Here is a 27,323-nt window from a genome sequence, read left to right as displayed (position 1 = left end):
TGGAATACTTTATAATAAGCTTATTCTGCTCACTAAAATGTTATTGTATTTTTAAATAACTGTTATTTTATTAAATGTTTAAAATATAATTTATTCACATTTAAGCCTGAATTGTACGCAAGATTAGTCTTCAGTGTGATGATTATGGAGGACCAAGAGTCCGAGGTTGCCACAGCGAGATGAACCGCCAACTTATCCAGCAAGTTTTTACACAGCAGATGCCCTTCCAGCCACAACCCATCTCTGGAAAACACACACACACACATGCTCTCTCTTTCACACACACACGCGCTCTCTCTTTCACACATGCACACACACAGGCACGCACGCATATGTCACACACATGCACATAAACTCTCTCACACACACTCTCTTTCTCACACACACACTCTTATGGTTATGGTTATTATTTTTCTGTATTTTAATGTACAAATGATCTATAGAAATGTCATAGAGCTACAGTGTATAGAATTAAAAGTCAGGGAGTAGTCAGTTATTTATAAATGCATTATTTATCTAACAATTGTCAACAGAACAGTAATGAATATAGAGTAGAAAATGTAAAAATAATAAATTAGTTATTAATAATGCAGTATTAACAATATAAATAAACAATGTAAATAAAATGTTAAAGACAAACAGAAACTGAAACAAAGTGGACTTAAAAGTCATGGACCAGTCATTTATAAATGCAATATTTATTTAACAATGGTCAACAAAACAGTAATGAACATGGAATAAAAAATCTAAAAAACTAAATAAGTTAAATATTAACAGAAAAAAATACAAAAATTAACAAATTAAATAAAATGTTGAATAAATTTAGAAACCAACAAGTGAAATAAAATAAATTGAACTATTATGGTGCACCGTTGTGGAGGATAGTAGCATCTGTGTGCAAGTCCAATATAAACTAAGGATAGCTGATGTTGTGCTGCATCTTCTTTTGTTTAAAAGTAACTGTGTAGTTACAAATACAGGGAAAATCTGTTTGCTAATTATACATACATGAACACATTAGTGCATTGAATGACTACGTTTTTGTGAGCTAAACTAGGTTTTTGGGAACTAAGCATTGTATCAGTTGATAATATATTGTTATTTTCTGTAAATTAAAACAGTTATATAAAACTTCCGTATTTTTACAGAAAATTTCTGGCAACCACTGCCGGTATTTTTCAGTAAATTTAAAGGATTTTTTTCGCAGTGTAAATAAATTTAAAATTTAAATTTAAAAAGTTAATTATAAATGTTGTGTTGATTGAACTAAACAACATTACCTTACCTTTATGTAACTAGCTTAAGTTCACTCAAATGAATATTCTTTCTTTAAGGTAACTTAACTCGGTTACGTGGAACCTGTTGACATAAAAAAGTTAATTAAAGCCAACATATCATTTTTTTGAGTGCAAGGTCCTCTGTCCACGAGACTGCAATGGGCAAAAATAGAATAAATAATTTTAACTCAATGACTCCTTTAATAAAGCACAAAATAGCTCTGTAAATTAATTTAACTATGTTTCTAGAATGTGTGTAATATTTATCTAATATGTAATTGTACAGTTTGTATCTCCAAAAAAGAAAAAGATAGAGGTAAAGTTGGTTTTATATTCGCACATTCGTTCATTTAGAAGTCTATATATTGTTTACCATATTACTTTGAATATTCGATCGGAATTAGCATGCAAGTATGATTTGAAAACAATATCAACACTTATCTAATTCACTGTGAACAATGCTGTACTTTGATAATCATTAATCATTGTCTGCTAATATGATTTTCCTATTTAGAATTTGCAAAGAATTTTTTTCTGAAATGATATTATTAAGGAGAATGTCTGAATATCCAAATATAACACCAACTTTACCTCTATAAGAAAAAAAAAATAAGAGGAACTGGACAGGAACATTTCAGGCTTTAAAACCACATGCTGTATTGTACATTCATAATCCATTCCCCCACCTTTTCAAATCTCTCTCATAAACGGTCAAACTATAGTAAATTATTCGACGTAAATCTCAAAATACATGCATTTTAAAACACATTATTATTTAAAAACAAGTATGACATGTTTTACACAGATACTGTACTGAATGTACTGAAGCCTAACAAGTTAAGCAAATTTCAACAAACGTTATATCATGTAAACGAAATACACACCCTTTGATAAATCTCAAGCCACTTTTTTTATTGAGGAGCTGGCCTGTTCCTGTTGCCCTCATCTGATGGCCAAACTCCTGTGCTGGCAAACTTTTTCAGACGTGAAATCCAGTCAGCGTCTGACATGGCTTTGTGGAATTTTTCAGACATTTTTTCTCCTATAAATTAAACTTAGATTAAAGTATCCAAATTTGAAATACAACACACTAAAACATTAATACGTGCAATTATGTAGATTTTCTTATCTTTTTTAAGAAATCACTATCAGAAAAAAAATCCTGAACTTTAAACAAAATGATGCTGTGCTCTGTCGAATGATGCTGTTTGTCGAAAATCACTAAAGGTCAAGGAACTTTTTTGACCTCTGACCCGCCTCCAGATGACCCTGTTATTCCTTCGTGTACCTTCGGCTCAGTTCGGAAAATTGATTGACATCTGACTAACCTGTTTGACTGCACACCTAGCGGTGAATCTTGGAACGGTTCCTTCCCCAGCTTTACCATTGCCATGACTCTGATTGGTCAAATGTTGAAAATGTTGAGAATTACGGTCCGTGATTGGCTGCAAATGTTGAGATGCTGCAACGTGATTGGCTACAATGTTGGACCGAATCGCTCCAATTGGCTCTCATCTTCAACATTTGTGAAATATTGATGGACAATCCTTCAGCAGCTGGCATTGCTAATCCATTGTGCTCTTTAAATCCCATCCTCGTCGCTAATATGTCATGGCATTCGAGAGAGCCTGGTGCTTCTGTGGAACTTGTTTTACTCTCACTCTCTTAGCGTTTTGAAGGATGTTGTTGCAAAATTTTATTATGAAGTGGCCAAGTCCATCGAATCAAAACTGAAAGTCATCTTACCGAAAATAGTTGCACAAACATACATTTACAAATATGTGCCACAGTCCGGCCTCCACCAGAGAAAAAGGTGTATACGAGATGAGTTGGCAGAGTGGTTAAGGCGATGGACTGCTAGTCCATTGTGCTTTGCACACGTGTGTCTGAATCCCATACTCGTTGCTAACATGTTCTGGCATTTGATAGAATGGTGTTTCTGTAGAAGTTGTTTTACTATCACTCTCTTAGCGGTTTGAAGGATGTTGTTGCAAAATTTTATGTCATCTTTATAAAAAAAGAGCTGCAAATACAAACATATATGCCATAGTCCAGCCCCCATCATGAAATTGAGTACATACATGACGAGGTGGAAGAGTCCATCGAATCCCATCCTTGGCGTTCAAAAGCTCTGGCGTTTGAAAGAGGCCGGTGCTTCTGTGGAAGGTGTTTTACTCGCACGCTCTTATCGTTTTGAAGGATGTTGTTGAAAATTTAACGTCATCTTTACCGAAAATAGCAGCAAATACATACAGAAATGCCGTAGTCCAGCCCCTAACAGGAAAGTGAGTACATACATGACGGGGTGGCCGATTCCATCGAATCCTATTTTTGTCGTTCATTTGCTCTGTCGATCATACAGCAAAACTGAAAGTCATCTTACCGAAAATAGTTGCAGAAACATACATTAACAAATATGTGCCACAGTCCGGCCTCCAAAGAGAAGAAGGAAAGGACGTGACGAGGTGGCCGAGTGGTTAAGGTGATGGACTGCTAATCCATTGTGCTCTGCACGCGTGGGTTCGAATCCCATCCTCGTCGCTCATATGTTCTGGCATTCGAGAGATCATGATGTTTCTGTAGAAGTTCTCTCACTCTTTTATCGTTTTGAAGGATGTTGTTGCAAAATTTTATGTCAACCTTATCGAAAATAACTGCAAATACAAACATATGCCATAGTCCAGCCCCCATCATGAAAGTGAGTACATACATGATGAGGTGGAAAAGTCCATCGAATCCCATCCTTGTCGTTCAAATGCTCTGGCGTTTGAAAGAGGCCGGTGCTTCCGTGGAAGGTGTTTTACTCGCACGCTCTTATCGTTTTGAAGGATGTTGTTGCAAAATTTAACGTCATCTTTACCGAAAATAGCAGCAAATACATACAGAAATGTCATATTCCAGCCCCCATCATGAAAGTGAATACATACATGACGAGGTGGAAGGGTCCATCGAATCCCATCCTTGTCGTTCGAATGCTCTGGCGTTTGAAAGAGGTTGGTGCTTCCATGGAAGGTGTTTTACTCGCACGCTCTTATCGTTTTGAAGGATGTTGTTGCAAAATTTAACGTCATCTTTACCGAAAATAGCAGCCAATATATACAGAAATGCCGTAGTCCAGCCCCCAATAGGAAAGTGAGTACATACATGACGGGGTGGCCGAGTCCATCGAATCCCATTTTTGTCGTTCATTTGCTCTGTCGATCATACGGCAAAATTGAAAGTCATCTTGCCAAAAATAGTTGCAGAACCATACATATACACATATGTGCCACAGTCCAGCCTCTACCAGAGAAAAAGAAAAATACGTGACGAGGTGGCCGAGTGGTTAAGGTGATGGACTGCTAATCCATTGTGCTCTGCACGCGTGGGTTCGAATCCCATCCTCGTCGCTTATATGTTCTGGTATTTGAGAGATCATGGTGTTTCTGTAGAAGTTCTCTCACTCTTTTAGCGTTTTGAAGGATGTTGTTGCAAAATTTTATGTCAACTTTATCGAAAATAGCTGCAATTTCAAACATATGCCATAGTCCAGCCCCCATCATGAAAGTGAGTACATACATGACGAGGTGGAAAAGTCCATCGAATCTCATCCTTGTCGTTCAAATGCTCTGGCGTTTGAAAGAGGCCGGTGCTTCCGTGGAAGGTGTTTTACTCGCACGCTCTTATCGTTTTGAAGGATGTTGTTGCAAAATTTAACGTCATCTTTACCGAAAATAGCAGCAAATACATACAGAAATGCTATAGTCCAGCCCCCAACAGGAAAGTGAGTACATACATGACGGGGTGGCCGAGTCCATCGAATCCCATTTTTGTCGTTCATTTGATCTTTCGTTCATACGGCAAAACTGAAAGTCATCTTACCAAAAATAGTTGCTGAAACATACATATACAATTATGTGCCAAAGTCCGGCCTCCACTAGAGAAAAAGGAAAATACATGACGTGTTGACCATGTGGTTAACGCGATGGACTGCTAGTCCATTACGCACTGCATGAGTGGGTTTGAAACCCATCCTCGTCGCTCATTTGATTCGGCATTCGAGAGATCATGGTGTTTCTGTAGAATTTCGTTTATTCTCATTATTTTAGCGTTTTAAAAGATGTTGTTGCAAAATTTGATGTCATCTTTATCGAAAATAGCTGAAAATACAAACATATATGCCTTTTCCAGCCCCCATCATGAAAGTGAGTACATATATGACGGGGTGGCCGAGTCCATCGAATCCCATTTTTACGTTCATTTGCTCTGTCGTTCATACGGCAAAATTGAAAGTCATCTTACTGAAAATAGTTGCAGAAACATACATATACAAATATGTGCCACAGTCCGGCCTCCCCCATAGAAGAAGGATAGTATGTGACGAGGTGGCCGAGTGGTTGAGGCGATGGACTGCTAATCCATTGTGCTCTGCACGCGTGGGTACGAATCCCATCCTCGTCGCTCATATGCTCTGGTATTTGAGAGATCATGGTGTTTCTGTAGAAATTCTCTCACTCTTACAGCGTTTTGAAGGATGTTGTTGCAAAATTTTATGTCAACTTTATCGGAAATAGCTGCAAATACAAACATATGCCATAGTCCAGCCCCCATCATGAAAGTGAGTACATACATGACGAGGTGGAAGGGTCCATCAAATCCCATCCTTGTTGTTCAAATACTTTGGCATTTGAAAGAGCCTGGTGCTTCCGTGGAAGGTGTTTTACTCGCACGCTCTTATCGTTTTGAAGGATGTTGTTGCAAAATTTAACGTCATCTTTACCGAAAATAGCAGCAAATACATACAGAAATGCTATAGTCCAGCCCCCAACAGGAAAGTAAGTACATACATGACGGGGTGGCCGAGTCCATCGAATCCCATTTTTGTCGTTCATTTGATCTTTCGTTCATACGGCAAAACTGAAAGTCATCTTGCCAAAAATAGTTGCTGAAACATACATATACAATTATGTGCCAAAGTCCGGCCTCCACTAGAGAAAAAGGAAAATACATGACGTGTTGGCCGTGTGGTTAACGTGATGGACTGCTAGTCCAATATGCACAGCATGAGTGGGTTTGAAACCCATCCTCGTCGCTCATTTGATTCGGCATTCGAGAGATCATGGTGTTTCTGTAGAATTTCGTTTATTCTCATTATTTTAGCGTTTTAAAGGATGTTGTTGCAAAATTTGATGTCATCTTTATCGAAAATAGCTGAAAATACAAACATATATGCCATAGTCCAGCTCCCATCATGAAATTGAGTACATACATGACTAGGTGGAAGAGTCCATCGAATCCCATCCTTGTCGTTCAAAAGCTCTGGCGTTTGAAAGAGGCCGGTGCTTCTGTGGAAGGTGTTTTACTCGCACGCTCTTATCGTTTTGAAGGATGTTGTTGCAAAATGTAACGTCATCTTTACCGAAAATAGCAGCCAATATATACAGAAATGTCGTAGTCCAGCCCCCAACAGGAAAGTGAGTACATATATGACGGGGTGGCCGAGTCCATCGAATCCCATTTTTACGTTCATTTGCTCTGTCGATCATACGGCAAAATTGAAAGTCATCTTACCGAAAATAGTTGCAGAAACATACATATACAAATATGTGCCACAGTCCGGCCTCCCCCATAGAAGAAGGATAGTCTGTGACGAGGTGGCCGAGTGGTTAAGGCGATGGACTGCTAATCCATTGTGCTCTGCATGCGTGGGTTTGAATCCCATCCTTGTCGCTCATATGTTCTGGCATTTGAGAGATCATGGTGTTTCTGTAGAAATTCTCTCACTCTTACAGCGTTTTAAAGGATGTTGTTGCTAAATTTTATGTCAACTTTATCGGAAATAGCTGCAAATACAAACATATGCCATAGTCCAGCCCCCATCATGAAAGTGAGTACATACATGACGAGGTGGAAGAGTCCATCGAATCCCATCCTTGTCGTTCAAATGCTCTGGCGTTTGAAAGAGGTCGGTGCTTCCGTGGAAGTTGTTTTACTCGCAGACTCTTATCGTTTTGAAGGATGTTTTTGAAAATTTAACGTCATCTTTACCGAAAATAGCAGCAAATACATACAGAAATCCTATATTCCAGCCCATATCAGGAAAGTAAGTACATACATGACGAGGTGGAAGGTTCCATCAAATCCCATCCTTGTTGTTCAAATGCTTTGGCATTTGAAAGAGCCTGGTGCTTCCGTGGAAGGTGTTTTACTCGCACGCTCTTGTCGTTTTGAAGGATGTTGTTGCAAAATTTAAAATCATCTTTACCGAAAATAGCAGCAAATACATACAGAAATCCTATAGTCCAGCCCATATCCGGAAAGTGAGTACATACATAACGAGGTGCCCGAGTCCATCGAATCCCATTCTTGTCGTTCTTATGCTCTGTCGTTCATATGGCAAAACTGAAAGTCATCTTACCGACAATAGTTGCAGAAACATATGTAACCCTAGTGAAATAGTTAAAGTATAATCATATTATTATTATATCTACAAGTCTTTATAAATATGATAAACAAAATAAAATTCATGTATACAAATGTAGTTTGAGGTAAAGTAACAACCAATCGTAAGAGCGGGTTGTTAGCTCCGCCCCTTCCAGCTTGCCACAGAGAGAGAGCAGAGACGAGACCGGTTGGCAAAATAATAGAGGAGCAAACTTGAACAAAAAGATTAAAATACAGTATGTTATGATTCCCAAACAGTTTAAAAGTGATTGTAGTTGTACTAAATCAAGTTGTACCTGCAAAAGTGTTAGTGTATTTAAGAGTGTGTTGAAGTCAGACTGCATGTTGCATTGCGTTTACAGTGCGCTGACGCCATTTTGCAATCGCGTGTGTGTGAGAAGACCATAGAGTGATATAGACATCGCGAATTTGACAGGTATTCCATTATATTAGCTCATTTTATGGTATACATGTGTGTGTATATGTGTTTTATTTGTTCTATGTGTTGTATATTTTGTATATTTTTTGAAATTATTTTGAACATATTAAACTTATTTATATATTCTGGTCTGTGATCAGGCCAGGTTTTTTTCTGAGGACATTTTTCCAGTTTCACTGGATTCCTTGTATTGATGGCGAGCCTCCTACGTCGACCTGGAAAATTGTGAAGTACACATATTTCAATTTATCCTCATTTCACCGGATAAAGCAAGAATTTGTCAAAATGTTAATTCCTTTATTGGACTGCAATTTTTAAATACAGCTCTAAGGACTGATTTTCTTAGAGGGAAAAAACAGAACTTTATCTGAATTGAACTCATTTCACCAATTTCAGAGTGAACAACGACACTGATTTATTTGTGTTGTTTTATGGATTCTTTTGTTTTCACTTGAATTCATTTATTGTGGTTTGTGTTTGATTTAAAATAATTGTAAAGTGGGTGCACCCTGGGGTTGTGTATAAATAGTTATGTTACTGATGTAAGTATTGTTTACTAAGAAAAATAAGAAAAGGAAAAAATTCATATAATCTAAAGTAAAATTATTTTTGTATTTAAAACATTCAGTTTGTCTTTGGTTATTGCTCAGTTTCACCCCCACCTCCTTTTACTTACCTTGTAATCTTCTGGTTTTATTGTCTGGTCCAATAATAAATAAATATAGTACACCTGTTACACTTGGATGGGAGACCGCCTGGAAATACCAGGTGCTGTAAGCTTTTCGAAGTCTTTCATTTGGCAGCTGATACACTTCCCCGTGTCACAGCTTTGCTGCCATTATTTTTTCTTGCCTTCAAGGGCATTGTTTCTGTCGGTGCTGAGTCGATGCCAGCTGAGCTGCGCTCGGTCCCTGGTGCTGCGCCTGTTTTAAATAGCCAACTCTTTACAGACTCTCTTGCTTACGGCCATACCACCCTGGAAATGCCCGATCTCATCTGAACTCGGAAGTAAAGCAGGGTCGGCCTGGTTAGTACTTGGATGGGAGACCGCCTGGCAATACCAGGTGCTGTAAGCTTTTCAAATCCTTCATTTGTGTTACTACCTCTTTGATGTTAGTCTAGGGTAAAAGTAATAACATTTAAAAGGTGTGGTACTGTTACAAGATGATGGGTGAAAGTAAAAGACACAAACAGTAAAACTGCCAACAAAAGTCATTTAATGTACAAAAAAGTGAAATCAGAATAATACCCAAATATGTATACAATAAGAAAAAAATATTTACAATAATAAAGTAATAAATTAAATAAAGTATCAAACAAAATTAGGTCAACTTAAGAGTAAGGGGAGGCTAGTGAAGCCAAATCAAAGAAATTAATATAACAAAACAATTCTAACTCATAAGCAAACCCCTTACCTCGCTAGAAGCATAAAAAGAATTCTATTCTGAACTAAAACAAAACAAATACAATTGGCATTCACTTCCTTACCTGGGGCCTGTTTCATTAAGGAGTTTCAAACAACTCGGAGTTTAAACTTGAACTCTGAGTTGATTTACAGAGAGATTAAAAACTTTTTGGTTTCAGAATAGCTGATCAGAATAGTTAGATCAATCATCTTTGAATAGACCAACTCAGAGTTGAGCGCGCACACTGTGACTATAAAAAGACATTATCAATGGAGCGCAGATATTACGAGTGACAATGACAACATCTTAAAAAAAGAGATCACCATTTCTTTCTCCAGCTGAACTTGATCCGCTCATGCAAAATTATAGCAAATATGAATGTATATATTTAAAAAGAAGCAACCATCAGTGAAACAGAGACAGTTAGCCTGGGAAAACAGCTGCTCAAGTTAAAGCATAATTTTTAATTTAAAGTATTTAAATATTTAAGTATAATAAAATGAGTAATGTAATGTGTGACGTTTATAAAATGTTTCTAAACTTTTATACACGTTTATCAGTTTTAATAGATTTAACAGTGCACTTGTGTGTCTGCCTTTTTATTGATCAAGTGATAGAGGTTGATAACATTTAGAAGGTAAGCAGTGCTAAAAATACTTTTTAGAAAGAAAAGTAATCCTATTAATCTAGTAACAGTACATGTCGAAGGTTAAGCTAATTCTTTATGAAAAAAGAACAAGCCATTCTCGTACGTGACTTTGTTCTGTGTGTGACAAAAATGTAGGCAATATCTAAGTTTCCATCCAAATATATTACATAAATTTGTGCAAAACTGGAATAACGCCTAAAAGATGCGAATAAAGCAGCGTTTTCATCCAACAAGTCAAGAGAACACAATCGTCACTTCCTGATTAACTTGCGCCAAATATCAACAGTAAAAACAGAATTTACTGCGGTAGAAGAAGCTGCGGCAATAATTTTTTATTTAATAAATGTACTTGCACCTCAGAAGACAATGCTGACACACAATAAACACGTGGGGACGTTGAAAGCCATGAGACGCGGAGATCTTGACACGCTCCAGACGCTGAGGTAATTATTAACATACAATAATACTGAAACAGTTAAGGCATTTTAGAATGACCAAAACAACATTTAAGATGTTCTGCAGTGTCCTCAGTCTGCTGGTTTGTCCATTCACACACATTTTCATAATCATCTCTAACAAACAATTTTTTAATGCACATACTGTAATTTGTTAATTGCACTTCGTAGTTCATGCGCATCTTTTCTTATCAAATAAAAGTTTAACCTACTCAGTTATGCACATGTTTTATTATGCGCATTTTCAAAAGTTATGTGAATCATGACGTTTCCATCAATCGTTTTAATGCACATCTCCAAAATGAGCTCTAAAATAGGTGTGCGGAGACGTAAGGCTAACGCCTGTTTCACACCGCAAGCGTCAGCGGCGCGTATGTCGAGCAGTAGCAGCACGCAGGCGTTTGCCTTTCACACCAGCTGCGTCTGCAGCGTGCAGCTCTTCGGCAGCTGCTGCAGAGATCAACCTATCTCTGTCTATTCTATCTAGTTACACATGTCTCTCTATTTACAAATACACTTTTTAAACTTTTCATCTGCACCAAGACTCACGACAACTTCATCCTATGCTGTTTCTTTAACCTGCATTATTTTACACATTTTATAGATCAAATAGTACTGTATGCTTCTCAAGCTAACTTATATGAGAAGTGTCTACAGTCAGAAGACAATCGCCTGTGATATTATGTCATTTGTTTTTTTTGATTATCAGGTTGCTGTAGACCTAGTTATAATCATATTTATACAATATAGTTATAATGATATTTATACATGATCAAACTAGTGTTACTTTCTCCGCTTCAGTGATGTCCAGCGGCAGAATAACAGCTCGTTAATTCATGTTCGTGCAGATGATGAGACGAACAACAGTAACCAATGCATGCCATTCTTTTACTTATTTTCGTGTTGTCAGATTCACAGTGCAAACAGTTCCCGGTAGGAATAACTCGAGTGAACATAAAACAAAGCCGATTAAAACTTTCTTCTGCTCAGCTGCACAGAACAAAGCGAGCTCACATAATCCAGCATGTGTGTCGAACTACACTACCCACAATACACTTCGCTATGGACTACAAATCCCGTAAATATTCTATTTCCCCGCAACTTAAGCAAAATTGATACTAAATTTGTTTTACATTTGGTTTTGTAGTTCGGGCCTAAATAAATGTTTGTTGCCGTTTTTAATCGTTTAAGTTCATTTGATTGACTATATATAAACCATTTGACATTATTAACGCATTTATTGGGTAAAATTGCTTTTTACTGTCATTCAATGTGTTTTGGTCATTATCAATGCACTGTCACTTTAATTGAGCGTGAGCAGCGTGTCAAAAAATAGACCCAGCGCCGAAACTATCGCTGCACTGCTGCTTCGGCGATGCTCACGCCTCGCTCTGACGCACTGCTGCTGCGTGCGGTATGAAAGCTCTAATCTGTTAACATGGACGACGAAAACACACGCACTGCTCACGCTCTGCTTATGCGCCGCTGACGCTTGCGGTGTGAAACAGGCGTAAGACGAGAAATACCGCTCCGTCTTTAAAAAAGGGGAGGAGACCGACAGAAACTCAGAGTTTAGAGAATAAACCTGCTCCGGACCAGGTTAGATTCACAGAGTAAGTGACCACAGTAACTGACTCTGAGTTAAAGTTACCTTTCTTTCAGAAACAGGCTTGACTTACCCTGCTTTCTCGAGTTTAACAAACCTGCCATTTTGAAACGGAAAACCCAGTTTCTCTTATTTCAGGGTTAAAATACATTTAGTGAGTTTTCACTTAACTTCCTTTCTGAAACAGGCCCTTTGTGACAATGAACAAACCAGTTTATGAAACCAATAGGAAAGCAGATTAAGTCAATAGGTCATATTTCTTTAAAATAAGAAACCTTTTGGATCAGATAGTTGTAAGTTACTAAACACTGTTAACCTACCATTGTGGAAAATGTTTTAAGATGATGATAGCTAATAACAATAAACCATTTCTGCCGTTTGTGAAGCAATTAGTAAAGTCTGAAAAGCTCACGTACGTTGAAAATGTATCCGCAGTTTACAGTTTTTAACGGACTTTAAGCACCCAACTATAACATGCCTATTCACATGTTCATAAGAGCGTGCCATTGGCATCTTTTGTCTCTGTGATGTGCTGCAAAATAACCTCACAAACCTTTGTTAAACAAGAATAAGACTTAACCGAAAAAAATATTGTTACCTATTCATTCAAATCAGAATTTATAAGTGTCAATAACAAAAAAAACCATCGAAATCTGCTTTCAGTTTTACATGCGCAAATTACAGTTTGAACATAAGATATAATTGATTCACATAGGCTAACACATATGAATTAAAGCACGTACTAATATATTTCTCTTAGATAATTTAAAGAGAATAGTAAACAGTGTCGAGTTTCAATCACTTTTCGTGATGCACTGCATAAACAAGTTGAACAATAATATTGTATGAATCCAAAACGATTCACAGAATTATTACTGTTGGATAAGTGCACGCCTGTAAATTTATTTTTTTCAACACTAGCGCTACTTTATAATGTTTAGTTAACTCAGAAGTTAAAAGCACATAATTTGCCATGTTAGTGTTAACAGAATAATCTACAGAAACTAGCATACACACCAATTCTTTTCAGTCATGTTTCTTTAAAATAATTTAAATAGTTTTCAGTTACTAAACACTGTTTCAACCTAACAAAGGAACAGGCACTTTTTACACGTTTGTATAGCAATTAGCTTTAGCCGTGTTTCTTTACAACTAGGGTTGTAACGGTGAGGAAATTTCCCCACCGGTTAATCGACATGTGACAACACTGGTAATACCGGTATCAGCGTGGGAGTGCGCGTTTCTTCATTTCCTCTATTTTTCTGCTTTTAAATAGCTTATAAATGCGTGCGTATAATACTTTCACTTTCAGTTTTGCGGGAATTGCCAATTCGGCGTCAATTGTTTGAATGGACGAAAAGGAAACTACAAAAAAAATCCCTGTTATTAAACAAAACATAACTTTTATTAACATAACGAATAAAACACAACAATGCTACAGGCTGTGGAAGTTGGAACCATACAAATAACAACCATAAACGTCTATGTTATATAGTCTATTAACAGCTTAGTCCTTATGAACAATCCGTTTATAAAATACATTATTAACAAATCTATAGGCTATTGAAGAATAAACCGAATATGAAATATGATCCTTGCATAATGATCACAACTAAACAAGCGAGCACTCATTTTATATATGAACTATATAAAAAATGTTAACAATTGGAACATTATGTAAAAAATCTAAAGACTACAGGCTAAATAAAAGCGCCTCGTCAGAGCTAAACATCACCGCATGTGTCAGTTTACAGCTTCTGGAAAGATCAGACAACCTATACAGATCACACAATCTCAATAAACAACATGTAAATGTATAAATATTTCGATAAGTATTGTTATGGAATATTTATAACTATATGATCTTGCTTTTTGGTTAAATCGATACAGCTTTGATCTCTCTTACAAGCGGCAGTTACAGGCGCAGCATATAAGGGCGTCTCACACTGTCACGGGCGGAAAACACAGCACTGGCAAGACGTTTTATTTTTATTTTATTTGTTGCAGATTTGCGCGTTGTTCCTTTAAAAAAAAACTTTTATTTTTTAAATCTTTCAAGTTAATGTTGTCTATATCGAGTAACTTTTGAGTCCCTCGGATTGGAGTTCAGTGCGCAGTAAGACTATTGACCAACCGCCCCGTGAGATCAGACTGGTTTACACACTACAGGTCCACAGCTCTGGTGTGTTATGAATTACATGTTTTAAATGACAGCGAGACATGCTACGTTTAGTTTTTAATTGTAAAATATACATTGTAACCCAGTACACAGTAAAATAATATGTTTTGAATGGCTTGTCTATTGACGGCGTATATAGCCGTTAATTAAATAGGCAAAGCATATTTTCATTAATAATAAAACACATTAATACATATTAGCCACCCTTTGATTTTTTTTCGTTTACGTATATTTTTATCAAACGAAAAATGCAATGAATTGTTAATTTTAGTTTTTCATTTTATTAGAATTAATAGGCCTATAATTTATAGGCTACACAACTCATATCTTTGGCTCCAATTGCGTTTTTACATATATCCTACCAATAGACTTTTTTTTTTGGCTCAAAGACATTGCCTATGAATTCTGCACCTGCCTAAGTTTTGCAACTTAACTTGTGTTGCGGCTCGATGTCTGAATGAGAGAGAGAGAGAGAGAGAGAGAGAGAGAGAGAGAGAGAAATCAGTCCTCAGATTCGATGTGTGGCCGCACGTCTCAGTTACTTTATTGCAATTTTTAATATTGGCTCATCTAAATAAACTTTTCATATAGGCTATTAAAAGCCGAAATATTGCCAGACAGAAGAAGCAACTTTCGGTTTTTGAAGAGAGCGTCCTCAGTTATAAAAGATGCGCTCTTGTCTGCCTATTCATTATGGATTTTTTTGACATTAAACACATAAACAAGTGGAAGAAAGAACAGCTGAACTTCGGAAAAAGTGCTCACGTTGCCACGATGTTTCTCTGCAGTTGGATTGTCAATGGCGCGGCATTGCTAAATCACTCGTTTTAATAACAAAAAAAAAGATTTTTATTATTAGACATTGTGAGATGAAGGTCGAGTAATTTTTTTTAAAAATGAGAGTATGCGTTGCGTATTCATGGCCATTGATCTATCCGCGACCCACCCATAGTTAAACATGAAGGTGCGTGTATACATTAGTTAGGCCTATGTTTCCAGATACTGCCACCTTTGTCAGGCAAAGTTTGCAGATTGCCTCATTAACGACTTCAGGTTCTCTTATGCATTTGGTTTGAACCCAAAATATTGCCAAACAGGCGCTTTTGCATTGCGTTTTGACAATAAATCATCCGCCATCCTCTTTCTGTAAATTCGACTCCTCTTTTCTCCTCACGTGGTAAATATATATGACGCACTGTAGCAATGTATAGATTTTAATTATAGAGCATGCTCTCGTTTTAAGTCAATTATTTATAATTATGTTTTCCATTTATTTAAAATAAATGTTTAATAAAAAAAAAAAAGAATACTTAAAAAAAAAAAAAAAGTGGGGACGGTGTCACGGTGGAAAAGAGATGTAACCGGTGTTGCGTCTTAACACCGGTATCACCGTCAACACCGTCTATCGTGGCAAGCCTATTTACAACATGTTGCATTTCGTATCAAATTGTTTTAATATACTACACACTGTTACAACCTAACACTGTGAAAAATGTTTTAAGCAATAAATTTGCATAGTATACAAGACACAAGCAGTGAAAACCTTACCTTTCTGACCGGAATGCAGTGTTTTGAACAACGAAACTTATTTTTCTTCTTGTGATCTTCTTGGGGGTTGGCTACCTGCTTTTTGGAGCTCTACCGCCACCACCTGGATTAGAGTTTGGATCAGGAGTTTTTACTAACCCATATATTTCTTATAGAACTGAACTTCTTTAAAAAAAAAACAATCGGCACAGGAGCGTCCTATCACGAAAATAAGCGCATTATACACTGTTTTCCCTAGATAATAGGTTTCATTAACTTATAAATAATATTGTTTTGACCATAAATACTAAAGATAAATATAATATTCTTATTGTTTTGTTCCTGTCATACCGTGGATATTTTCTCAAATTATCATTAAACTAACAAGTTACTAGATAAAATAAGAATTGAATCAGTTGTCATCAGTTGAACAAGCCGAGTCCTTGCCGAATCCTTGCCAGAAGCGGCCCGGACTCTACAGACAGACTCAGGCCAGATGTGGTTGACCAGAGTCAGGCCAGTGCTTAACAGCCACATCCCAAACGCATGTGCGAGAGCGGGCTGCGGGCCAGACTCAGCCCGGATAACACTCGCCGATGCCCAGTCGGAGCCGAGCTCAGGCCGATTACTACCTGCTACCTGTAATGGTACAGGACGTGGGCCCGCCCTCCATGGCAACTACTCATTGGAAGATAGATCACTTAAAAACCTACTGCAACAGTAAAACTTTGCTTTTTGCATTAGCTCGCTCATTCTCATTGCTGCTCTCTGCCCCTCTCGCCTTGCTCTCTGACACTGCACCGCCATCCAATCGGGTCGCAAAGAACCTTCCTTGCAACCTCCTAAAGTTTTGGAACCATTAAAACTGCAAAAAAACTTCTGCAAACCGACTTTCAGCAGAGTCTGTCACCCCGGTAACCCAGGACAACTTCCAGTCACAAACGAGTGAATCCCAAAGACATCACTGAAGCCGAGTCACCAACCTATCAGGAACACCATGTTTCGTCGAGGCCAGTCAGCGAAGGAAACTCAAACAAACATTGTCTCTTGCTGATCTGGTGCAAATTGATCTTAAGCAGTTAACGATAAGCCAAATCTCTGCTTTTGTGGTTTCTCAGGTTTGATTCTAATATCTATTAATAAAAGATAAAATTAATTTGGGACTGTTGTCAACTCATTTTGCACAAGCTCCAGAATTAAGAACCAGTGCACTGAGGTACTCAAAATAACAAACTATCATAATCAAAATGAATTGCCTTCCTAAAGTTACTTCTCTACTTCAGTATATCCCTGTAAATATTTCTTTACAATATTTAAAACAGTTTGATAATTTAGTCAATAAATTCTCTGGAACAATAAGCACCCTTGGTTGCATAGGAGTACATAATGACAGCCAGTTGATAAAAAAGTGTTGCGGCTTCCTGAGCATATATTTCATTATTACGCCTTCAGTCTGAGACATCTCGCGCACTGGTCTATTCCTCCTGAGAAAGCTTGTCCGAGTCGCAACATGAAAGAGAGATGAGATAACAAACTAGCCTGAATGCAAATTATTTATTATAAAACGTAACTCATAGACTAATCTATCAAAGCAATCAACAAATGTCTAGGGATAATAATGAAGATACAGAACTTAGGATATAATCACAACAACACTTTAACTACATGATATAAGAAATGCAAAACAAAACCATAAGGTTAAAGAGTCAATGAGATGGCAGGTCTTGACATGAGGACTCCAGAGTAGCCACAGCGTCCTGGATTAGCTAGCTCAACAACTTTTATAAACCCATTGATGAGTAATGCAGGCATCCAATCAGGATTTACCACATACTCCAATCAGGAGTCTTGGGATCATCACAGTGTAGTAATATTGTAAAACTTAATACGTATCACTCTGCCTAAATCGGAAAATATTTATCAAGTTTGTATTCTACTCAAAAAAAGTAAATGTAGTAAACTAGAAAGAATCTTGAACCTAAAAGTAAAGATACTAATAAAATATGCAACACAGGACAATTGAATGGGCTTTTTAAACTTGAGGCCCTGATATACTGCAAACTAACTGTCCTGGAGCTCCACCTTCTTTGATGTGCGGTGTCTTCCCAGTGATGTTTCTCATTTAGGGTGTCAGACAGAGAACATAATCCAAAACAACATGAATACACTGGAGAGTAGAGTACAGATGTATCCGCACCTGTACAATCACTTGAAAAGAGATTTTAAGCCGCAGAGGTGCTGTTTGCCAGATGTTTATGAAACTGTTCTTTCAGCCGCCATTACTGTTTACAGTAAACGCCAAGAGCACAACACATTTACAACCCGACCTACTGCAGTGTAGGAGTGTTGGAAAACAGTATAGCGTCACTTAGCCTTTTCAAACATTATTCAGGCATGAAACATCCTGTGCATGCTCTGTGCATCCATGTGAATGGTTTCTCTCCAGTGTGGGTCTTCATGCGTTTATTAAGGTCTGATGAGTAACTGAAACTCTTCCCACGCCGAAGCTGCAGTCACACTAGAGTTTGAGCATGCAAAATTCTGTTGTATGGCGTTGCAAAAAGGGGCGGAATTAAACAAAATGATTAGACATTTTAAAAAAGTAAGCGATTGGTCCATATTTTACATTTCTGTCCAGAGAGGTCATGTTTTGATCTTTAATTGGTCTCGCACAGTCAAGTGATGCGATTTCGCAGGTCAGAGTTTAAAAAGCTTTATGTTTGCCACGCAGTGAACTGCAAAACTTGACGCACAAACCGATTTTGCAAACCTGCATTTGCGTGCGTAGGAATGGAAGTCTATGTGGAGAAAAGTCCAGTGTGACCACGGCTTAAGTGCATGTGAATGGTCCTCTCCAGTGTGGATCCTCATGTGTATATTAAGGGATGATGGTTTGCTGAAACTCTTCTCACGCTGAGTGCAAGTGAATGGTTTTTCTAGTGTGGATCCTCGTGTGTTTATTAAGGTGTGATAATTGGCTGAAACTCTTCCCACACTGAGAGCATGTGAATGGTTTCTCTCCAGTGTGGATCCTCATGTGTTTAATAAGGTTTGATGATAGGCTAAAACTCTTCCCACACTGAGTGCATGTGAATGGTTTCTCTCCAGTGTGGATCCTCATGTGTTCATTTAGGGATGATGATCGGCCGAAACTCTTCCCACATTGAGTGCATGTGAATGGTTTCTCTCCAGTGTGGGTCCTCATGTGGTAATTAAGGTGCGATGAGCAGCTGAAACTCTTTCTACACTGAGTGCATGTGAACGGTTTCTCTCCAGTGTGGATCATCATGTGAATTTTAAGATAGTCTTTTCTTCCAAAACACTTTCCACACTGAGTGCAGATGAAAGGATTATTGTCTCTCCTTTTTAAAATACCATTAGTATGTAAATGAGTTTTTTCCTCAATTTTGACATGCTGTTCCTCCTCTTTACTCCCCTCCTTCTCTTCAATTAGGTCTGAAATAAATAAATTAGTTTTCATTAAGTCTTAAAACTCTCATCAAAAGCTGAAAAGTGAAAAGACACTGGAAATATTGGCTACACACTGTAATTTTGATGCACATTAAATGTAAAATAAATGAGATCATATTGTGTTTGGTCCACATTTAAGCAGATTTAATTAAATTCATCTTTATTTATCTTGTGCTTTTACAATGTAAATTGTGTCAAAGCTGCTTAACATTGAAGAAGTTTTAGTAAATTGAAACTGTCAGTCCTTTTGGTCATATGGATAAGACACATGTTTGAAAGCTGTAAATGGCCTATTTTTAATTGTATATATTCATAATTACAACAAAATGTTTTTCTAAAATTTGTAAAGCAGACAGGGAATACTTGTTCATTCTGTGCCTGACCGGTAAACGCATCAGAAAAAAAGTTCTGGGGTAACAGCTGAACAAAGTTCTACATATTTGCCTCACAGACATGAGACATACCTGTACAGCATCTGCATAAAGGCTGGAATGTGCACCTTTCCCCTTGTGTGCTGTTGGGTCATTTTCATCTATTCTGGGGTGATTTTGAATCTTAATTTGGCCAAAACTTTCTCTGTGTTTCAGCAAACAGACTGATATTTGGGGACATGTTATTTTGACATAATCTGGTAAAATGCTTAAAAAAAAAGCACTCTGGGCAAATTTACTCCCTTTTCGTTAAATTTATGGCTGTTTTTCCTCCATCGTAGTCCACTGAAGCCGACTACGCCATCCTGATCACAGGTAATTTACCACAGGTTCTTGGTGTAAGGAAAAGGCATGAGACGTGAATACCAAAAAATACTTAACTTTATTTTCCTTAATTATCCAACATAAAAATCTCTTTTAAAAGCCTAATCGCCAATAGTAGCAGCACAGTCACATCAAGAAACAACAATGACAATGGGAGGAGTTAGAGGTGAACAGATGAAAAACAGATGAACTCGCACACACACCCACACACAAATGTATCAGCTGCTATACCCGTATTGATAAACAATTGACTGAATCCGTGTGTAAAGGTCACAATGTGAAGGCAAATAGCGTCAGTAATTCACAGCGCAGTAGTTAAAATCTTCATATTAAAGTTTGCACATTAAACCGGTATCATATGATGAAAGCACGCATCAAAACGAACTCCAAGCAGCATACTCAAACGGACTTTAAAAGCAGCATCAATAAAAGCAACAAGATAAAAGCGGCAGTATCACACTTGTTGCTCCAGACTCTCCGTCTGTACCCCAACCACTTATCCTTCCTTAATAGATAACAATATGTTAAGTTGCTAAACAGATCGCGCACAATTATTTAAAATCATAACAAACATACCTTTAGTTTGCATGCCACTTTGGAAACATGCACTCATGGACGCATTTGAAAATAAAAAGCCCAGGAATAAAGAGCGATCCTGCTGGGGTGACAGCGACACTACAGGCGACAGCCAATCTTATCCCCAGACAGTAGGAAGTTAAATACAGCCAGTTAAAGAGCCCATATTATGCATGAAATAGGGTCATATTTTGGTTGTAAGGGTCTCCAACAACAGTCTAATATGCATGCAAGGTCAAAAAACACTTACATGGTCTTGTAATCTGCATTTATTTTTACCTAATTATCCCAGCGACTCCCGTATGAATCGTCCAGGAATTGATTTGGTCCCAAAACCCTCCTTAGTGCGAAGCTAATATGTGCGTTCGACATGAACACATGCATGAGAGAAATAAGAGGAAATGAGAGGTTAATATAAACATCAAAACGAACAGGTCTATTAATTACAAAGCAATAAGCATAAATTCTAGGAGTTAAACATCAATCTTTAGGCTAATACTTCTTTTTTGAATATGCTAAAAAAAGGGTTTACATATATGTACATTTATAGATATAAAAATAACCAATGTAAAAAGCAAAACAAGGTGTTTTGATTAGGTCTTAATAAATGAGATTATTTTGGATAATGAATGCATTTTCATAAAAGCACTTTAATCCAAAAAGATTGTGTTGAAAAGAACAAAAGGTAAAATAAGTGAGCTATGTAGAATTTTCCCAGAAAGAGAAGGTAGCCTTTAAACTGCTAGACAGGAAATAAAATATATATTTATATAATAATAATAAAACCATTTTATAATTACTTAATAAAATAGTTCTCCAATTATAAACCCGAAATACACGTGTTTGTTGTCATGTGGTGAACTCGGCCAATCGTGTAATATCGGTGTCATCATCAAAGCTCCTGCAGTCGCTCTTCAGAAGCTGCACGGTCTGAGTCTGCCGTCTGATCTCGGAGCGCTGTTGCGGTACTTTGATGCCACATGTGACAGTCACGTGGCGTCGGCGCAGCATCAATCCGGACAAGATTTCTAACCAGCATGCACCGCTTTAAGACAGATTTCGATCGATCTGCGCAGCGCTGCATGAAGTCGAACGCACCTAATCTGCGCTGATTGGACCGATGACAGTCTGTTGCGATTGGTCGACACTGACTGCCTTCAGCGCGAGACAGAGTAAAATGCCCAGCAGCTAATCAACAATATAAAAGTAGTCACAGTGCATACACGCTTCATAGTGTAAGGCGTGGATTTTGGCTGCCAGTGGGTGAATGTAAATACAGACAATGGACTTGAAAATAGCGATGACTAACTATTTTATTGACCAAAAACTCCAAGAAATGGCAAGGAAATCTCCTAGCTTGTCACACTCTGCTCTTTTCAGACTCTCACACACACACACACATTACCCTCCTCCATGGAGGTCCGTAAACAAATCGACACGTCGCGTTTTTAACGTGGCTTTACACGGGATATGAGAATATAGCAAGTTAACCTGATACAGTACACATGTTTATAAGTAACAAATCACAACTAAATACATTTGCAAGCTAGAGTAAACAAGGCAACAACTTTAATCGCACGTACTTACACTTGAGAAATGGAGGAAGAAACCGATCCAGGTTCTGACATAGTCCATCAGTAGTCTTTACTGATCCTTCCTTTTACAAACAGCCGATGAAGTCTTCTTTGTAAGCATGTAGTTTCCAGAAGCACTCAAACTGCTCAAGGCTGAGCTAATGCTCAGGTTTCATCTTTGGGTAGAGACTCAATAATATCCATCTGCACATTGCAACTTCATTTGACCAGCGGGTTTGTGTTTGTGTGTGGCTTTTTCTGTGATAGTGAGCGGAGTAGCAGGTTTCAAATCTCCCAGGTTTGCGCGAGCAACTACTTGGTTTCGTTATCATGTCATGGCGAAACACCTAATGACTCGTTATCAAGACAACTCATTTGAAGCACTATGAGTCGACTCTTTTAGAGATGAATCAACAGTTTTAAACACTGTACACTTACAGATTTAAGCCTTAGCTGGATATTTAACTTCACCTAGAGCTGTGTTACACACTACATGGAAGGGCATTTTCAAAAACCATAATATGGGCTCTTTAAAAAGCAAAAAGATTCCAATGGCGGTGCCTGCTGATACGTGAAGAATATGGTCAATACTGACGAACTTTACACTTAAATCTTTGCGTATCATCAGCATGCCGTAATCTATTTCTTAATCAGCAAAAGTCATTTGTAGACTAGTTTGTTGGCCAGTTGTAGTCAGTGCAATGCTAAACGTTATTGTTCCACAATCATTTGTTTGTTTTGTTTCACGTTGCCCTACAGCAACATCGTATAATTTAGAAAACTGTACAATGTTTTATAATAATTAATTACTTTAATTATTTTTTTAATTTCATTCAGCATATTTAAAATTAGGGTCATCCACGTTTTCTGACATACTTTAAATCAGGGTTTCTACAGGTGTCACCAGGTTAAATTTAAGACTTTTAAAGACATTTTTAAGACCATTATGAATGAAATTTTAAACGTCTCAGATGAAAAAATATTTTTATATATAATATTTAATTAATTTAATAAATCAATAATAATAATAATGATATTAAAATATTTTAGATATTTCTGATCAAAAGATCTTAAATATTGTGTAAAAACAAAAGAGCTCTACTTGGATCCAGACACTTTTTTACCCAAAATAAAATTTCTATAAAATAAACGAAATAAAACTATAATAAACTAAATCTACACACAACAATATGTCCAGGTCGATATCCTCAGTAGTCCTTACCATTATGATAAATGTAGTTAAAATGTGATTTTTTTAATTAAAAACTTGAAAGTTTAATTGAGATGGATTGTTGGTGATTGTGTGGCTTTTGGCCAGATTGGGTAGCAGAACATGAACTAAGGAAAATGAAGACTTGTTAAAAAAGATTTAAGACCTACAGCACAATATTTCAGTAAATTTAAGACTTTTTAAGGCCTAAAATTCTGAGTTGGTCTTTGAGAAAGAAAACCAACCTGTTTGTTCCTGCAGATCTTCCTGTTTGACTGTGAATGTTTCATCAATCTTCACATCTTCACTCTCCTCTTTAATAAACGCCATTTTTATAACAGTGTGGAGATCAGTCTCTTCAGCAGTTTTTCTGTGTTTGGACACTTTATTCTGTTTAAAATGAACAAAACAATGAACAGAAAAAAAATAGCTTCTCTTCAACACTTGCTTCAACAGTTTCTTTGTATGATAGAGGTAAAGTTGGTTTTATATTCACACATTCGTTCATTTAGAAGTGTCTATATTGTTTACCATGTTAATTTGAATATTCAATCTGAATTAGCATGCAAGTGTGGCTTGAAAACAACATTAACACTGTTTATTGGATTGTGAACAATGTTATACTTTGATAGTCACTGAGTGCTAATATGATTTCGCTATTTAGAGTTTGAAAATAATACTTTAAAGAAATTATATTATTAAGGTGAAAGTCTGAATGTGTGAATATAAAACCAACTTTACCTCTATGCAACAATTGCAACAAATAATCTGATAAAAACTAGTACTCAATTTCTCATATATAGTGATGTATACTTAGCATAGAATGACATTTTGCTATTTAATAAATTAAACCTTCATTTAAACACTTAATACACACATTTCTGTTGTTCAAACAATAGCCCTCGATTACTGTTATTAAAATAGTACTTCGTTGAACGAAGGATTAAAATAATAGTGAACAGCAGATACATAATATCGGAAGAAAAACCTGAAACTTGAATCAATCGGTTTATTACGGAACCCCGGAAGGGACGTAGAGGGGAGAAAAAAAATGGGTGGGTGAAAAAAAAATAATGGGTGAAAGAAAAAAAATGGGTGGGAGGAAAATATATATTTCTAAGTTTTTTGCGTTCTCTCGCAAAGTTTTGCGTTCCCTCGCAAAGATGTTTTGCGTTCTCTCGCAAAGATGTTTTGCGTTCCCTCGCAAAGATGTTTTGCGTTCTCTCGCAAAGATGTTTTGCGTTCTCTCGCAAAGATGTTTTGCGTTCCCTCGCAAAGATGTTTTGCGTTCCCTCGCAAAGTTGTTTTGCGTTCCCTCGCAAAGATGTTTTGCGTTCTCTCGCAAAACTGTTTCTCCACAAACACTTCCTGTTCACTGCACTCACGTAAACCCTCCCGTTTTTGCCGAAATTCTCCCGTATTTTACCATTCTATCCCACTTTCTTTACATTACTGTGCGTATGCTACCTATGAACCAGTGAATGCATGTATAAGCGCTGACTGACAGACGCGATTCGTACAATAAACTGATCCCAGATCAGCGTGTATACACGCCATTTACAGAGGAGCGGGTGTATGTTTAAACAGACAAATACACTGAATAATATGAAACATCTCCGTCCTGCTTGTTTTATTTTAAACAGCTTATTTTCTCTTAAATGAGCACAAACAGTTTCTAAAGTAATGGACTGCTTTCATTATAGATCTGTGCATTCTTACAGAGACACCTCTGTTATCAAACTAAACAAAACATGAGATTCATTTGCTGCGCACTTGTTTGATAACAGAAGTGTCCCTTTAAATGGCGCGTACAGACGCTGATCTGGGATCAGTTAATTGTACGAAGCGCGTCTGTCAGTCAGCGCTTAAACATGCATTCACTGGTTCAGAGGTTGCAAAGTGAAAGGCGACAATCAGCGCACAGTAATGTAAAGAAAGCGGGGTAGAATGGTAAAATATGGGAGAATTTCAGCAAAAACGGGAGGGTTTACGTGAGTGAAGTCAACAGGAAGTGTTTGTGGAGAAACAGTTTTGCGAGAGAACGCAAAACATCTTTGCGAGGGAACGCAAAACAACTTTGCGAGAGAACGCAAAACATCTTTGCGAGGGAACGCAAAACAACTTTGCGAGATAACGCAAAACATCTTTGCGAGGGAACGCAAAACTTTGCGAGAGAACGCAAAAACTTAGAAATATATATTTTCCTCCCACCCATTTTTTTCTTTCACCCATTATTTTTTTTTTCACCCAGCCAATTTTTTTCTCCTCCACTACGTCCCTTCCGGGGTTCCGTAGTTTATATCTGTGTAAAAGTTCTAAAACAAACCTTCCTCCAGTTGAATCACAGCGCGGAAGCGGCGCAGCCTTATGACGTCACACACCACGCCAAAATAAAAGTCTTCTGTTCAGCTTTTTTGCCACTCACTGTTGTAGTCAGGACATAACAAATTTCTCCCTCGTTTTCCATCTCACACAACATATCTGCTATCTCTCTCACATACACAGACATTCAGTATTTGAAGTTTATCAAAACTTTTCGTCCAAACATTTTAACACAATTTTGAAAAACTTGTTTAATCCACTAAGTCTAAGTTTTTTTATTTTATTTTTTATTTGAAATAATTTAACATCACAAAACAGGGAACAATCAACATCACAAGGCATATTTACTATTAAAATAAATAAAAATTGTTACAACTGCAACAAGGAGCAAGGAGCTGTACAAAAGATCTGCATCAAAGGACAAACAAAACATTCTAACAATAAATATTATGAAAATAAAGTACAGAGAGCTTCAGTTATTTTACTTTGATTTCTGAAGCATTTGAAGCTTTGAGCCACTTTCTCTACCTCAGAAAGAAAAGATCTAAAAGAGGGTCTGCACTTCTTCCACTGACAGCAATGAACATGACATTTACCCATTAGTAAAATAAAATTCACAACATCAGAGAAAGAACAATGTAAATCAGCTTTGCTTAAAATGACATCACAAAACAGAATTGACATCAGGCCCTGCACCCTCCGAGACTAAAAGCAGGGAATTACGGAAATTCATTTACGTAATTTTTTGTTTTTTTCTTGTTAGACAGGGTCTGTCAAGCTCAACCCAACCACCCGTCATGCAAAATAGATAGGGTAAACTTATTTATTTATTTATTTTACATTTTTAAAGAGGAGTAAATTTAGATTGAATTAATGTAAGCTAGGTGAGGAACATGACCACAGGTGATTTGCGGCCATTTTTGGATGCTACCACCCTGTCACATTTTTTATTGTGATGGGGTGGTAAGGGATGTGATGGCATGGTTCTGCATCCTATTTGAATGTGAAGATGTATAAAAATCAAAGAGGGGTGACTCAGTGGCGCAGTAGGTAGTGCTGTCGCCTCACAACAAGAAGGTCGCTGGTTTGAGCCATGGCTGGGTCAGTTGGCATTTCTGTGTGGAGTTTGCATGTTCTCCCTGAGTTAGTGTGGCTTTCCTCTGCTTGCTCCGGTTTCCCCCACAGTCCAAAGACATGCAGTACAGGTGAATTGGGTAAGCTAAATTGTCTGTAGTGTATGAATGTGAGTGGGTGTGTATGGATGTTTACCAGGGATGGGTTGCGGCTGGCAGGGCATCTGCTGCGTAAAACTTGTGCTGGAAAAGTTGGCGGTTTGTTCTGCTGTGGAAACCCCAAATTAATAAAGGGACTAGGCCGAAAAGAAGATGAATGTATGAAATCAGAGATTCTAATATAGGGCTAATCAATTCATTTAGTCATTTTCTTTTAATTTA

The 27,323-nt window shown here is 37.3% G+C and overlaps 2 protein-coding genes and 5 non-coding genes across 7 annotated transcripts in view; 6 read left to right on the top strand and 1 right to left on the bottom strand.

Annotated features, from left to right (window-relative positions):
* Positions 1 to 27,323, top strand: part of LOC110439461 (uncharacterized) — a 1,085,403-nt gene that overhangs the window by 985,654 nt on the left and 72,426 nt on the right. The window lies entirely within an intron of this gene.
* Positions 3,737 to 3,818, top strand: trnas-gcu (transfer RNA serine (anticodon GCU)). Its single transcript has one exon. It is a non-coding gene; the product is annotated as a tRNA-Ser (tRNA).
* trnas-gcu (transfer RNA serine (anticodon GCU)) lies at positions 4,585 to 4,666 on the top strand. The gene has a single exon. It is a non-coding gene; the product is annotated as a tRNA-Ser (tRNA).
* Positions 5,636 to 5,717, top strand: trnas-gcu (transfer RNA serine (anticodon GCU)). Its single transcript has one exon. It is a non-coding gene; the product is annotated as a tRNA-Ser (tRNA).
* On the top strand, positions 6,905 to 6,986 carry trnas-gcu (transfer RNA serine (anticodon GCU)). Its single transcript has one exon. It is a non-coding gene; the product is annotated as a tRNA-Ser (tRNA).
* Positions 9,098 to 9,215, top strand: LOC137489673 (5S ribosomal RNA). Its single transcript, XR_011009062.1, has one exon. It is a non-coding gene; the product is annotated as a 5S ribosomal RNA (ribosomal RNA).
* Positions 17,499 to 25,924, bottom strand: LOC137489629 (uncharacterized). Its single transcript, XM_073948027.1, has 3 exons — positions 25,874 to 25,924; positions 23,793 to 23,937; positions 17,499 to 19,417 (listed from the first exon to the last, which is right to left on the bottom strand). Exons 2-3 carry the CDS (start codon positions 23,875 to 23,877, stop codon positions 18,870 to 18,872), a joined length of 633 nt encoding a protein of 210 aa, XP_073804128.1. The 5' UTR covers positions 23,878 to 23,937; positions 25,874 to 25,924; the 3' UTR covers positions 17,499 to 18,869.

This window comes from Danio rerio, chromosome 4 (assembly GCF_049306965.1).
Source record: "Danio rerio strain Tuebingen ecotype United States chromosome 4, GRCz12tu, whole genome shotgun sequence".
In the NCBI taxonomy this organism is placed as follows: Eukaryota; Metazoa; Chordata; class Actinopteri; order Cypriniformes; family Danionidae; genus Danio; species Danio rerio.
The sequence above is the reverse complement of the archived record's forward strand: the minus strand, read 5'-3'. Positions and strand labels throughout refer to the sequence as shown.

Excerpts from the sequence above, each read along its gene's own strand:
- LOC137489629 (XM_073948027.1), bottom strand. The coding sequence starts at position 23,877 with ATGGCGTTTATTAAAGAGGAGAGTGAAGATGTGAAGATTGATGAAACA. Across the intron at positions 19,418-23,792 it reads AGATCTGCAGGAACAAACAG|ACCTAATTGAAGAGAAGGAG; the intron begins GTTGGTTTTCTT and ends TATTTATTTCAG.